General features: G+C 39.2%; 1 protein-coding gene across 1 annotated transcript in view; it reads left to right on the forward strand.

The window, feature by feature from the left end:
- The window catches only part of erbb4b (erb-b2 receptor tyrosine kinase 4b), a 101,942-nt gene that overhangs the window by 39,501 nt on the left and 45,874 nt on the right, over window positions 1-16,567 (forward strand). Inside the window, exon 2 of the mRNA XM_088383048.1 lies at window positions 7,619-7,770. Within this exon, the coding sequence (XP_088239174.1) occupies window positions 7,619-7,770 (152 nt within the window). The remainder of the gene's footprint in view (window positions 1-7,618; window positions 7,771-16,567) is intronic.

Here is a 16,567-nt window from a genome sequence, read left to right on the forward strand (position 1 = left end):
AAAAAGCTCAAAGGAGTCTCTTTAGTGATTAGAATCAAAACTGTGCAAAAGATGAAACAACAAAGTTTGGATTTTGTTCAGACGCCAGAGGACAAAATGACTTTCTTTGGGTGATAGTAGGCTTAACAGACAGCCAGTGTCATGATGTCATCTCCCAGAAAACAATTTATTGGGGCATTCACTCAGATCCCAGCAAGTTGTTTAAAAAAATGTTGACCTGAATATATCCCGCAAATGACCTTTTGCTGCCTCATGTCAGATTGCACAAAATTATCCTGAGATTGCAACACATACAGATATCAAAATGTCATGATGATATAAAGCAACCCCCCCACCCCCACCTCGTCATCCAGTTCCTCAGCCGTCTAAAGAAACAAAAGTTTCCTGTAATGATGTCAACTGTTCTTTAATGATGTGCCAGCAACATTAAGGTCTGTAAGAAACTAAATTAAATGGCAGGGCATGAATTTCAAATATCCATCCTGACATTTGTAATTGCAATCGTGTCTCCATTGGCATAGTAATAGGCCATCCTCGATGCTCTGCATTTTTTCCTCATTCCTCAGGAAATAGTCAGACCCATTAATCAATAGCAAATTGTCCTTTGATAGTGATTAAGACATAGTCAAAAAGTGATGCACCTAATTTGAATCACTGAAACAAGACTTCCTCAAGATGCTTTCACGCAGGTAGTTCGTCTTATCTCCTTCCAATCAGTAATGAGTTTGTAAATCTGTTCCTCTTTGTATTTTTCCCGAAGTAATTTCTCCCATTGGGACTATAAAAATTCCAAGTGAACCATAATACTACACAACAAGCCACATGAGATTGCTCTCTTCTCCCCATTTGTTAGCGACAGGTTCACCGTATTTAATGCAACGTTCAACCTTAACAGGAAAAAAGTTCGGACTGTGCAAGAGAAAGTGGAAAAATACTTCTAGGATGAAAAAATACCTTTGTTATAACTCAAGGCCTCTTTTTTATGGACAATGTATTACAGTTAATTTTAAAAGATGTATACTGTATATGCCAAAATATAAAAAAGAGAGTGCAGAAATATGACAAACTGCTAACTACTTCCATCCGGCAACTCTGTGTACACAGTACACAAAGCGTATCGTGTTCAAGATGAGCTTTTTCACATTTCATGCCTTTTGGGAATCGTCATCAGTTAGCATGTGGTTGTCAAAGAGGGCTTTCAACTTGCAGACTTTCATGCAGCATCAAAACAAGTGAAGGCAGAACAGCCAGCCTGTTTATGGTCAAACACAAAAACAAGGACGCGTGTGAATGCTAGCTCGGAAAAATGTTGCTCCTGAGCTGTCTCGGTAGACTGTGAGAAAGTCTGTAAATAACGAGACCAAAGGGGGGAAATGTCTAATCGTCCTTGAAAAGGATGTGCCACAGTTTTTTAATATCTTCTGCCGCGATGCCCCGAGGTGATGCGGCAGGGTGGCAAGTCTTGGGAAATGTGTGCCGGTGATGGGGCATTACTCTCGCACCATTGACTTCATTACACTCCCTTTCGAATATCCATCTCAATGCCCTTGCCAGCCTCTAATTTACCTAATTCATTGATGATTGGTTCTGATGGCATGCGGAAAGAAAGGTCAATATGTTTTGTTTGCGTGTGCCCAAACGTCACAACACTGCACCACTAAGTGAAGAAACTTGCTTAATCAAAGCCTTGCTGTCAAGATAGAAACATAATGTATTGCAGTTCTATAAAGCCAGTTGCTTAAATTAATTTTTCATTGTTCACACACTCACATGCACATTAGAGTAAGGACGAGGAAGGGGAGGAAAAAACGAATATACTCGAGCTCCAGTTCGACACTACTCCAAACGCCGGTTTCTCTCTCTCTCTCCTCTTTGACCGTCTGTTTGATGTGATTGAGGTTGCCATGCCGTGACGGTATGCGGCAGACAGACGAACAAGTGTTTCCCCCTGAGGAGATGCGATCTAAATGGAAGAGCAACATGACAGCTTGCACTGAATGGCCACATAATTAAACACCATACCCACCGTAAAACGGCACCACTTCTCTTTGAGTGGCCTTTATTTTCTGCATGCTCCTTGTAAAGAGCACAGTCCATCTTAAGATGTGACGACCCTGAAAAAAAGTCTACTATTTGTTTGTCCGATCAATGATCCCATCTCTGCAAACTATGACAAGTTGATAGTCGCATTCAAGATGAGGCTTTATGTTGGCTTCCCGCCTTTTTTTATTGAATATTATTTGTACTTGTAATAAGGATAAAACAAAAGTTTTGTTTGTAGCTTTGTAACAAATGGTTGCTACAGTGTGATTGATAAGGACCGCATGAAGCTAGAGGTGCTTTTCAAATTCAGTTGCTACCCTCGAGCATTAGAGTAATGAGTTTATCATAATTTTGCAAGTCAGTCTGTGTCGTTTGCTAATTAAACAACATCCAATAATTATGCCAAAGAGCAAAGGGTTTCTAATCTTAAAGCGTATTTGCTTTTGTGGCTTCGGAATTTGCAACATTGTAATGCGTTGTGACAACCTACCAAGCCAAAATGTGCCCATAGAATTTTGATAATATATCAGAAATGGTTCAAATGAATTTGGAACATGAAAGTAGATCATGACTCCATTTGTGAATTATTTACATAAACACGTTGGACTGGGAAGCCTGTGTACTAGTAAGTGACTAACCGTACTCATCCTTCTCGCCATGGCCAGGTGCAATTCGCAAAGCACTTTATTATTAGCTATGCTACGCAGATGGACACTGATGGAAACAGGCTTTTTGAGCTTTATTCATTGTGACTTGTTGTTCATTAAAATCAAATTATGTGTCAGGAAGCATAACTTGTACGTGCTGTGGAGCAGTTATTGCTCAACAAGCTCTTTGTCTTGCATCAGTGCCTGTGCGTGTTTGTTTTATGCAGTCTGCCAGGCCATTTTTTCTCTTTCCACACACTTTGGGACATTGTCCTCTCCAAGAAAAACACCCATAGTAAATTGACTGTGTAAGTACTGGAAATATTGTTGGAATTTGATGTCATCATAAAAAAAATAATAATTGGAAACGGTCACACAAACATTTAGGTTTGTATGAGTACAATGTTGAATTTGGTTTATCGTCAATGCGATTTTGGGTATGTTATAATATGTTATAAATATTTTTTTCCTTCATTTTATATTCTATGCAAGTGTTTTTCAAATTGCATTCCTGTGAGTGTTATCGGTTTTATTGTTTTAATATGCTGAAGAAGCTTTTATGTGGTTTTCTGGCTACTGCAAATTATTTTCAGTTCCGACACTTAAACATATCATTTAGTTTGAGCCTGTCAACAACCGTGGCAAAACAATCTTTGCAATCTATAGCTTTATATGATGAATGATGCCAAAGAATTTCAAAATCAATCAAGATTTTAAATGCGTTGTACTATGCCATCAGTTTTATTGAGAATCCATTTCAACTTGATGGCATTTTCATTCTCTCTGCACTCTTTGGACTGGGATATTCATGTTGTGTTTTGGAAGAACAAAATAAAAGCTTCAAATGGAGAATCATTGAGTGTTGACAGCCAGAAGGAAATGTAGACCATCAAAGATAATTGCACGTAATGTTCAGTAAGCCTTCTAAGTCGTCTCTGATCAATGTGGCTGCCAAACAGCATTTCCACAGGAGAGCATATCTCTTATCCCTTGGTTGTAGCTCAGGAAAATTAATACTAAGCTCTAAGCTGGCCGACTACTTCTAGTGTGGTAGTAGAAACAATTAAACAACACCCCACCAGAACACAACGAATACTGTGGACCTTCGAAGATCTATTTATGCACAAACAATTGAAATTACTTGAAAGGCATTTAAACATGCTACAAATTCAAATCCACTGGAGGATTGTCCGTATGTGCAAGTCACTATGCTGTTAAGAATCCAGACTCGCAAGAATTAATCATTTGCACACTTAAGCTATTCTGTCCGTCCTTTGGAAACGCACACAGTGCCGCACGTCTCCTAGCTAATTAAAACGGCACAGGGGCATACAATATAGAAGTTGGTGTAATTAGGAAAGCAATATATTTTGAACCAAGCCGCCCGTGCACCATTCAACCACTAACATAAACAATGTGATGAGCATTACAACTTTACGATATATTGCACAGAAACTGGCTACGAGTACATTCATTACAAGAAGTGTTTGCTTCAAAAGTTTTTTAATATTCTGACCATTTTACTGTATATAGCTACACAGACAATAAATATTAGAAGTATCAGTATGATGCAGTGTGCGTACTATATCACGGCAGCCTACACTGATTCACCGAGAGAAATCGCACTCTACTTTGCCTCACTACAGCCGGCTTCTGACATTTGTTATTTATTGCCGAGTGCGATATTGCATTACAACCTGTATTTGTATTTGTCTCCTCCTAATAAGAACATGGATTTCCAGCAACATTAAATTTCCTCTCTGCCACCCATGCTGGATTGCTTAGCCTTGCCTGTGATGAGTTTAATCTTTTAATATTCTGGTGTTAATTTGATTAACTTTAAAACTAGCACTTTCTTGTGATGTTTTCATGTTGCATTTTATTGTTTTGTAACATTTTCTGGCTCATTTGCACATGCAAACAGTCACTATTCAAATACATGGGGATTTGCTTTAAAAATATTTTTTTTGTATTTCAATTGAAACAAGAAATTTCTTAAGAAATTGAAATGGCTACGTCTGGGTAAATCCGATTTCTAGTACCAAAAAGATAATGTAAATGTTTTTGTAAAACTCATTATACAATGTTAAGACAAAAAATGATAAGAAATAAACGGTGGGACAATCAAATGCCTCCAGCCGTGTTCTCCTGTCATCTTGATGTCTTCCACGCAAACATTTAACCTGACTGCTTGTCAGAGTGTTACGGTAGGTTAATAGAATAAATCTTATCATGCAAACACCTTCATGCACGGCATCAAAGTGTAACAAGTATTCTCTTGGATGGAAAATTATGTCACAATCTGACAGGCTGCAGAATGACTGACAGACATACCGTATTTTCCGGACTATAAACCGCTACTTTTGCACAAGCTTTGAACTCAGTAAAAGCAGGAAAAGCCCTCATGCATCCATTCAAAGTGTGATCTGTAGCAGGGCCTGAAGCCTGCTGAGAAATAAGTTCTTGTGTAAGTGAGCGAGGCGATTGTGTTGCAGCAAAGAGGGGAAAAAGGATTTGTTTAATGGGGAAAAATGGGAGCCGGGGTAAAAGTTAGCAGTAGCAGCCAACATAATTGATGGAAACAGTTTGGGGACCAGATTAAGATTCATGGCGAGGACTGCACGTGGGGGATGGAAAGCGGTGTAGTCTGGAGGCATAAAGTATATCTTGCCTTCTAGCTTAATTGATAGAAAGCCTTCTCAATGCAACGGAAAACAGAAACAAGGGGAAATAGTGACTTAAGCCCAGAGGCAAGAGAAACACGTTTAGATGGAGCTCGGTGGGTCAGTCCTACCAGTCCCCAGACTGGCTGGAAAAAGGTTCGCTGTGTGTATGAGTAACACGCACAGACCCTTGACAAGTACCCTTGAGGAGCCTTTCGGCATTGTGCATTAACCACAACCGACCCAGCAGAACTGCTCCATGGCCAATTGTACAAGAGAGAGTCCGTGCAGTGAATTAGACTGTGTGTATGAATGTTAATGAGGCTTTGACTGCATGCAAAAGCACATATCCATACTTCTATGTGCTTTTTAATGTGATTAAAGCCCCTTTAGCCCCGCCCATCAGGCAGTGGTTATGGAGATAGATAGCCCACATATTAGCAAGTCACAGAGTACCTTACACTCTCTTATTAGACATTTTAATAGTAATAATTTATAGGTTCACCCATTGTAGATATTATAACCAGAGAGATGATTGTGATTTATACTGTATTGGAGGTAGGGCGATATGAGGAATGAAAACAAAATGGATTGCAGTATGAGCCAAAAAGAAGTACACGTTGAAATAGTAAATATCACACAAATGTAGTGCTTGTACTGTGGCAGACGGTTTTTAATGTATTTCAGGTTTTGTTTGGTGAATTTATGGTCTTTGGCACAGACTACAAATTTCACGACTATGACTTCTCTTCCACCAAAATATGCAATACAATGATGTATACGTAAAACAAAGGGTGCCTCTGCAGATTTCTCTTCAGTGGCACATTTCCCCTGGGGAGGTTATATGACCTATCAAGCAGAAATGTGAATTAATGGCGAACCATATGGAGGCAGTGACACCATTGCCGGTTGGTGACCGGAAGCTAGAGTGTAATAGTTATGACAGCCTCTCAGCTAGTTATTGTTTCAGATGAATTTTAAAGTGCACAGCAGATGGACTGTAATGTAGGCCATGATTAGCATCAGTATTAGTGCCTTGTAACTCACACTTAGTCACACAAGCTCATTTGGACTAAGGACTGCTCTGACCTTAGAAATTGCATTCCGACTCCTCTTATTCATCCCCCTTAGTTAAAATATTAAGCTTGTTTATACGCCAAAATGATATTTGTAATTTGATTTAATGTTAATGAACAGTTCAGTGCGTTGTTGGTAAGGTTGGTGTGTTGGAACACAATCCAATGATTTGAGTCGGGGATCATCGCATATCCATTTAAGATGATTTTTGAGTCTAGCTTTGAATGAGCCTAGCTAGATTTTTCTCATTGATTGAAAGGTTTTAAAAATATCATCACCCATTTGTTTTTTTCTATTTCCTTAGCACAAGGCTTTTAGACACCGCACTGATGGCCAGGTCACACCGATAAAAAGAGCACTGGCTGTTTTATGCAAACCTCCAGTGATGTCAAGATGGAGACAAATGGATTCAATCATGCAGTGAGAGGAGGGAAATAGTACATGCTGAGATCTATTATTTACAGAAGGTCCACACATACTCACATACAGAATGAAATGACATCTCAAAGATGTGATAAACCTGCAACAGATCATGCTTTCTGAAAATATGCTTCACATAACCCAAGATGGTTTTGCCGTGGTTCATTTGATGGTCAGGGACCACATCTTCTCAGACTCAGTCATCTCATTAGAAATCCGACTGCTTTTCGTCTTTTTAATCCATTTCAAATTCAGTTTACTCCAAGTCCAGGTTTCCAAGATAAGCGGACTTAAAGGAAGTACTACCCTAAAATAATTCATAAAAAAGTTGAATCAACCAGACGTCACACTGTGATATCCTTTTTCTCTGATCTCAGTAGCCTTCCCCAAGGGTGCAATAACAGTTTATTATACCTATCCTCACTTTATGGCCTCCTACCCCCTACCTTCCTTCAGCTGTTATTGAAAACACCCAGATCTGCCATATATCATTCCTGAGCAGCACATTATGCTATGTGCAACCAAGCTAATCACTCGTGCCTCGATCGGGTATTATCCAGGTCACAATGGAAGAATTCTGAATAGATTTGAAACTCCTCTGAAGCAATCTCATTTGTCTTTACAGATTGTCATAACATATTGTTGTCCAAATGCTGAGAGAGGAAAAATTTAAAAAGCAGGAAGCGGTATTGTTCGGATGTGATTGTTGAAAACTCTAAAGCGACTTTCATGAAGTAACACTGTTATGTCACTCTTTTGTTTCCCTAGTATGTGCCGGAACAGAGAACAAGCTGAGTACGCTGTCCGACCTGGAGCAGCAATATCGCACCCTGAGGAAGTACTACGAGAGTTGTGAAGTCGTAATGGGCAATCTCGAAATCACCAGCATTGACCGGAGTCGCGACCTCACTTTCCTCAGAGTAAGGACAAGAAAGCAAACACGATGACATCATTGTGACATGTGTTTATGACAATATGCCTCGAGTGGTCATACTTTGGGCATTATTGTCTTCATATGCATTTAATTGGCTGTGTTGGTTACAGTGATTGTTTCTTAGCTTCAAATCAAGACTAAATCATTCAAATTGTATCTATTGTATAAATTCATGGCTAAAATTAAAAAAAGCTCTTGGTTCTCTTGAGTTGAAACATTTTGACCCAACACCCATGCCACAAGCCCACAAGATACACCAAAGCAATCTAATTAGCTTCAACTAATGATGAAACGTCATACAAATCTCAATTATTAGTATTTGCGGATTCGTTATTGCTAAAACAGCCTTAAAGTTCAAATCCAAGAATCAACGTTCTCCCAATGTTATCAAGATAAAAACAAGTATCAGGTCAGCCTACATATAGTATTTCAGTCTCAAATGATTCACACATCATTTATGAACTATGCATTTGATTGAGAAAGAATGTGTCACTTTTCCTATTGTTATTTTTTGAACAATCAGGACCTAAGTGGCAGTGTTTTGGTCACAGTAACGTCAACCCTGCCTCACAGCTACACTTTGATGCTGAGTCATCCACCACTTCAATGCACCACTTTGTTTTGATGGACCCACATGCAACTGTGGCGACGGGTGATGTCAGCCCTGAGCCCTTCAGGACAGGAGTGATAATAGTGTGGCAATGAGAGGTGTGGAGGAGGCAGCAGATGTCATTTTGGTGATATTTGCAAGAAGAAAAAATGGCTTTGGGCGAAATCAGCCGTTCATGTTAACTTCTTGACCCTGAACCTTCCAACATTATTACAGAGCGTGTTAAGTGCTCTGTGCTGCACTAGCATTGTCCCGCTTCAGTTGATTCCAGTGTATCTGGGGGACTGGAGCACTCCCTTGGTGGTAAACTTTATGTGCTTCCTGCATTAACAGGCCAGTAGTTTTACTTTATGAATCACCTGGGCTTTGCAATGAAGTTAGACCCCAAGCATGGTAAGCTGTGTTGTCATATTTTGTGCAATAACAGTTCAGCTGTGATTGAACATTAACAATGAAACAAAACATTGATTGGTCAATAGGACAGCCATTTATGGTATCAAGGACAATACTGACTGAATATACCCTGTGAGGTAAAACACAACTGAGAAAATTTTGTGCATAATGGATGGTTGAGTGCAACTATTAGACCCCTACGGTTGTAATCAGCGGCAGTGATTTAGATCGAGGATCTCAAGCCCTCAAGCCATTCACTACTGGCCTGCAACAGTGACTGAACAAACACAATTTTATTGATCATCACTGTTTGTTTGTTTGTTTATTTATTTATTTATTTATTTATTTATTTATTTATTTATTTAACCCGGTGCAGCCACCCATACCTCTGTCATTTTTTTTTTTAAAGAAAAAAATGCCGACAAACTAGCAAAAATTAGTCATTATACAGCAAAGGTGTTTTGAGATCTTCAAAAAAAAGGGGAAGGTAAAATATTTAGGAGAGCATACGACTTTCAAAAACAAGAAACGTATGTTTAAAGGTACAGTGATTGATCTCCAAGCTGCTAGTATGATTTGAATCTTGTTTCACTTCATGATGATCACCATCCTTGGCCTTATTCCCGCTGTTAACAAGGAGATAAATTTGAAGGCGCACCTCCAGAAGCAGAGAGCACAGCCATCGGGGAAAGGTAGAATGAGGTTATAAACACACTACATGGATGGTGATGATGTGAGTCGGACTAAGAAATGGGAAAAAGAAGGGAAATGTCCGGTAGTTGAGGCCTTTTGAACTGAGATAAGAGCTGCTGTGGGCCGCAGCTCACGCTCGACCACTCACACGTTATGTCAAGTTATACATCAGGCTGCTATCGTGCATATGGTATCAATGCATTACTAATTCCTCCATATGTGGATTGAGTAGGTGCATCTGGATTGTATCCCACACATTGAACGGCCATTTATTGTACAAAGTAATCTTTCTACCACTTCCTTTGGGAGTCATGAACAAAGACTGTGTCCCAACTCAGATGTCGTTCCTTATTTCCTGATGTTATAAGTCCTCAATCCTCTTCACACCTGCTTACGTTTCACACAACTTAGCTTTCATTTACAAAATGACTCCCTCTGGCACCAACTCACAAGGTTTCTACACCTTATCATCGTGAGCAATTAACTTGGGTTAATTGAACATGCTAATTAAGAAGATAGGGTGCCAGGCAGCAGGGGATCAGGAGGGCATAGGTTCAGTGTATCTTTAGGAGTGTTATTATTATTATTCCACAAAAAGTAATAACATGGCTCCCCAGGGAGGATGAGACCTTACCTTGAGGTAGAGGAGAAGTAGCTAATGTGAAGCGGCACGCATACTGGTTGTCTCTTGAAGGTGATTGAAACTGATGCTTGGGCTCCTTTTTTAAAGATATACCAAAGATGGATGGCTTGCCCCCCCCCTCCAAACAGCCTTTACCAGTAAACAGAGTCCATCTTCCAAACTACCCCCACAACATATGATTCAATGCTCGCGCTTTGATTAATAACTACATTGCAGCACTGAGGTTTTCAGCCTGCTTTCAATAGATGCAGTTAAAGATCCATGATAGTGAGTTTTAACTGCAGATATTTTTTGAATGAATCATTTCCCATATTGTTAATTAGATATAGTGCAGTGTGTCATGATCACATGATTTTACATGCGCATCTGTATTCGGTTGTAGAGATGAAACAGTTCGGCATTTTCCAATGTGACATTTGAATTTTTCATCACTATTTATCGCTGTTTGATGAACAGAACACCAAAAGTGGTAAACTCACACTTGGGTGTCTCTTTACCCACTTGTCACTTTCTGCATGTGCTCCAAAGCAGATCTTGGGAATATGAAATATTCATGTTTCCTTCTCTTTGCCCTTGCTGGTCTCAGGAGGGAGCCACAGTTAGATTAGATTATTCGTCATCCCTTGCAAACATTAGTAAACATGTAATTTTTCTCTGTGTATTAATGCAATGATGAGACAGTTTCTCACTACTGTTGTGTAGTTGTAAATAAATTCATATTTTGACACATGGGTGTATTTCATATCTGCACCAAACAATTTTTTTTTTATCAGTGTGACATTTTCACAAAAATATTAAATATTAATCTACTGTATTATCATTTGGTCCAGGTCTAGCATTTACTGTGACCCCCATTCTTTTCTCCTTCCTTTTGTCCTGTTAAAGTTTAATAATCCTGGTTATTATTTCAAGTCTGTGAAATAATGCGATAATGCCAACAATGAACAGCTGCAGTGGTCTTACGATTTGGATTTACAGCACTGAAGCAACTGATTAGGCAACCTTATTAGAAACAAGGAGAAAGAGACCATCCAGCATCATGAACTGCTTTATTGCAGACGCTTTCAATTTTAGTGAGCTCTTGACATTTTATCACACTTTAAATGAGAATAAGGAAATTACAACTGTACTCACCTTTTTAGTTCCGAATTTCAGCTGGATCGCTCAGCAAAAAAAAAAAAAAGCTTGGACCGGACTGTGTTCTCATGCATTTACTAAGGACAGATAATATGTAAATGTATGTATTTTATAATTCATATTGTATTGTATCATCTATTATAAGTTATAGCAGATTCAATATATTATTTAACACCTGTATTATTTTAGAGTCATACAGTAAATATAACAAGTACAAATTGTAATACTATTAGATACTGGAAATGTGCTTCTTCCCTCATCGGGTTGAATCCGTGATAAAGCTCGAGAATGGCCCCCACTTATGCTGCACTCTTTTTATATGGCACTCAGTGGCAAATACGTACGTGAACTTGGCCCTTCCCTTGATCCAGCTATCATAGTGTTGCCAATAGAAGCACTCCAGTGCACCAGTAAACAGAAGCACACAGCGTAGCTTGAGGTAAAAAAAAAAAAAAAAAAAATGTTGCTAAGCTACAACACAGGTGCCTCGTGCTTGTATCTACCTTTCTCACTCGCGTGGACGTGGTTTTGTCACTTTGAAATCACTCTTCCACCTCATTTCCTTTTGCATGCACCGCCTGTCGTCACATCAGCGCAGGGCCCAAATCGAATATTTCCCTGTCGACACGGCACGGCGTTGCCTCGTCACCACACGACGGCGCGTACGGAATGATACGGCACTCTGCAGAGTGAAAAGTGTAATATTACGATTAGATGTTAACCTCCTGGGGTCCAAAGCAAGGAATAAGTGAACTATTATAACTTGTTGAGCAACTTAACTCTGCTCTGTTGGATTTTTCTGTCTCATGCTTGGTAGGTGAGATTGTGTTTCTTTTATTTTGAAGTTGTTTTAGATTATGTTTTACCGAGGTTAAAGGCCACTGATTTTGAGACTACTATAAAGTCTTCCAAAACCTGGATTGATCGGGCAGGATTTGTATTTTGATGATCTCAATGATATAAATAGTCCCAAAAAAATTGTTTTAGATTTACTTCTTATTTATTCAAAAATGTCAATTCCAAAATAATTATTCATTAGTTTAGATATTTCAATCACGTTTTGGCCATCTGGAGGCTTTCATAAGGGAAATGTCATCCTCGAGTACTTTCAAAATTCAGGTTCCAGGAAGGAGCATTTGTTCTTGCACTCGATTCACATCCTCTGACATCTTTCTTCATACTTCTTGACTGGCATATTTGTCCCCCAGGAACCAGTAGTGCCCTCCCCATCTTCCTAATTTTTGATGCACTGTTAGATGAGTGCAGATTACGTTGGCCCCCTGCTACTCACCAAACTCGTTCAATATTAATGAAGACTGATGAAGTGCTAGAGAGCCTCTGTCTTTCAGCCCTGACCCACATTGGATTGACAACTGCAATTAGCGTCCCCTCAAGTTCATTTCCATCACTTTAATTTGACACGAAGGAGGACAGTGTGGTGTGGGAGGCGAGACCATTGAGAAATCACCAGTGAGGTGAAGCTGAAGGCTGAAGGGGACGTTTAACCAGGAGCTACTTTGGGTACTTGACAGGGGGCAAATGTTTTCCCAACAAAGCGTGAATGTGAAAGTGATTCATGCTGCAAATACACTAGACATATTTTTTTTCATACATTCTTAAATGTTTTAGTTGTGAAAAAAATCCACACATAAATCTATAAAATGAGTGAAAGTGATTTACGAATACAATCTAAATAAAAATATTTCACACCTGTGACTTTAGCTAAATTCCACCAAATGATCCATATTAGCAATTCCCCAAGCGCCCTGTGATGAATTCATTTTTCTTTTCTTCCTACACCCCACATGGAGCTTTCTCCTCTATCTTTACTATTACTAAATACTCAGTGTTTGGATAAAAACTCATTAGCATTACATAGCCATTTACCTAAGTGACACAGAGTGTAATTGTGCCATCCATCAATTTGTGCATAATAACACACTCAAAGAGCCAAATGTTGATTAGCCTTCAAGCAGTCTCACCCGTGGCTTTTGGGAATTAATAGCGAGTGAGGTTAAGGGTTGTGTCAGAGGCAACTGTGGTCAAAATTGCTGACCCGTGAAAGCCAAATTAACTTGGAGACTGTGAAACTCATTTCCCGGTAGTTTCAAAGATAAGAAAAGTCGTACGAGACCTCTGCGGGAAAAAGAAACCATTGTTGGCACGCTCTGTCTTCTGACTAAAGAATTGTGTCATCTCCAAAGTAACCACAAAAGAAGACAAAAAGCTTTGTATTAGAACAGAAGACACGAGAAGCTTTTATGTTGTCGTTCCTGCCGGTGAGTCCTCTTTCAATTGGATGAAAAACATCGGTTGGAGCTGATTATACGAAATTATGCTCATGATATCTTTTTGTCTGTTGGTGACAATTTTGTTAAAGAAAAGATAAAGAATGTGATTAAGAAGGAAGACTGGAATAAAACATGGAGATGAAGAGCTTACTTTCAGCCATAATTGCAACTGTTATCCTAGAACTCCATTCATGTTTTATTTATTTATTTATTTATTTATATATATATATATATATATTTTTTTTTTTTTTTACTGAATTCACAAACATTTTATTCAGATGAGGGGACTGAAAATGTGACATAACCCTTGACTATGTGTGTGGGAAAAACTCAAACCAAATGAGAAGATGCACAATATAACGATTTAGCCCGAATCACATAAATAAATCATATCCAAAGGACACAATACCACAAGGAATGGTCTACTGCTCCCGCTTCTGGCTGTAAAATCCTTGTACAGGAAATGTCCATTTGAACAATTAAAATATTCATATATTTTTTTACACCCATTTTCCATCTACTCAACAATGAGCATAAAAAAGATGACAACACCCACAGCTTATGTTGTGGAATTGTAAAATCTAGCTGAGGAATGGCTAAGCATGTTTTCGTTATGACCACTTTTAGTACCGAAACCACATCCGGGCGAGTCACTGACGTCCAACAGACAAAAAATGCGAAAGATTTATTATTGAAACATGATTGGCTGTATTTAGTTTGTTTTCCTTCTTAACAAATGCTGATGGCATTGGCAGCCAAATGAGGCACAATGGGGCACATGACTCCGAGGCGTGAGGGCAGCCAATTGGGTCAGAGAACAGAATCTTTGGTTCCCTGGGGAGAGAGCAAGACCTTCTTGTCCAATTTTAGAGAGTTCCTCTGTGATTACAGGAAGAGGCCATAGACAACATTCAGTCCACCAGCCTATACGGTCAACCCGAGAATAGTGGAAATATTCATATAATTAACAAACATTATGAATCATTAATCTGTATCATCTATAATGTCAACATTATGCAATAATTTATGAATGTGCTTTTTTTTCCACCTTACATTCCTAAACTAAATGTTTCATCTTAAAAGACCCACTGCTTCTTCCTCTGTCTCTTAAATTTATAATGCAGAGAGGCCTATCAAACTTTATAAGCTAATAATGCAGTTAAGGCTATTGTGTTGCTATGGTAGCCCTCCCGATGCAACAGTTAAGAGTTTCACAGAGGTTCTCAGGCGAGGACTGAAGGGCTCAGAGTTTAATGTGGCTATCAGACCTGCACAAAGGTGTCTGACTAGACTAACAATTTGATAGGATTTTTTCAGACACAGTCAAATACGCTCCAAGTGTGACAGGAATTCAAATTCCTTGACTTTAGTTCATTTCCTTCTGTCATGTTCTCACAGAATTGTAGCAAAGCATGTTTAAGGATCTTGTTGGCATCCTTCCAAGAAGATACAATGACTAAAAATTAATTCCAACCAAGGCGGTGTATTCTTTCCTCAGAGCTACCCATGACTGATTTCCAAGATGTTGTGCTGCAAATCAAAGAGTCCTTTGAAAAACAAACAACAACCTTTTTTCAATCCAGTGTTGGAATTGCAGCATTTCACCAACATCTGTCTTGTGTTGAAGAACGATTCAAATGTTTCATACTCTCCTGCCGACAGGTGTACCTCTATTTGTAAATGAGTGTGTTCCCTGTATCTGTGGAAAATTACCCTGTCCACATAGAAGGTAAATGTTCTCAATAAAGGGGGGCTATAGATTATTTAACATAGCCTCGGGACGTTTTACTAGTCCCATGGTGAAATCTGAAGAAAGGGGCAGGAAATAGTGGCATTGTTCTGAGAAAAATTGCTGCCGTTTTTGTTGTTGTGTTGGGTCCAATTGCTTGTTAGTAGGACACTGTGACCAAAAAAAGGCAATATTGTCAATTCTGTTTTTTTTTTTTAATATTAGGTCCTTGCTTATGTCAACACATTTTCTATGAAAGAAGCAAAGAATGTATATGCCGTACAGCTCTTATCTCCTCAAAATAAAACCATTATAAGACAAATAGCTCAACATTCTATATCTCACAAAATCAGCAGCGACGAACAAAACATTCAGAATAAAAGCAGATGCTGTTCACCAAGATGAAAGTGTTGTGTCTATTGTGTTTTTGCATCTTGAGGGGCGGAGGTGTGTCTCAGGTTTGCATTTTTCAAAGAAAATTCTGGCAGCAAATTGGAATGCTTGCATGCATAGCCCCAAAATATTGATCAGTAAATTATTTAAAAATGCAAAATCTGCATTCTGCCATCTCTCTTCTCTAAAGGTAGTACAATCAAAACTCCGATGGGATTTGATTCTCAAGCCTGATTAAAGACCTAACCAGGGGCTACATGGTCCACCCCACTGCCCCCTCCCTCACATCAGCTTGTAGTTAGGCAGTGCAGGAAAGTGATTACTCACGGATTAAGACTTGCCTGGTTGCCGATATGTGGGGCATAATTGAATAATGGCTGCTTCACCCGAATGGTCCCACTGCAGAGGGGCCTCCTAGCCTCGTCAGATTGCCGCAATATTAACCATGACACAGGCATAACCGGGACGGTAATTAATGCACTGAATCAATTACAAATTAGTCTATTTGTAGAATTCCCAACAGGGGTCCACTCATTACAAGTGCTCTGATGGAGCTGTAAGTCTTCCTCGTGGGAAGTGGTGTCTCTACTCTGTTCAATCTCGATATCAGTCTTCATCTCTTTCCTCAAGGTGGGATGCGCGAGACAAATTGAGGCTAAAATTAATGGTGCTTGCTATCTGGCATCGCAATCCATAAAGTGACAACTGCAGCTCCAGAAAAAATATCAGACGCTCGGTATTGTCTAAATAAATGCGGACCTGAGATCCATTAAACTTAGAGTGAGATCTTGCAGCTTTCCGTCTTTCTTCCTTCTGAATCTGCAACACTGCATATTGCTGCCTTAAGCACTTGAGAGTTCTGTCCGCAAATGATGATTGATGTAATTGTATAGT

Source organism: Syngnathus floridae, chromosome 8 (assembly GCF_059516105.1).
Source record: "Syngnathus floridae isolate MCC-2025c chromosome 8, RoL_Sflo_1.0, whole genome shotgun sequence".
NCBI classification, from domain to species: Eukaryota; Metazoa; Chordata; class Actinopteri; order Syngnathiformes; family Syngnathidae; genus Syngnathus; species Syngnathus floridae.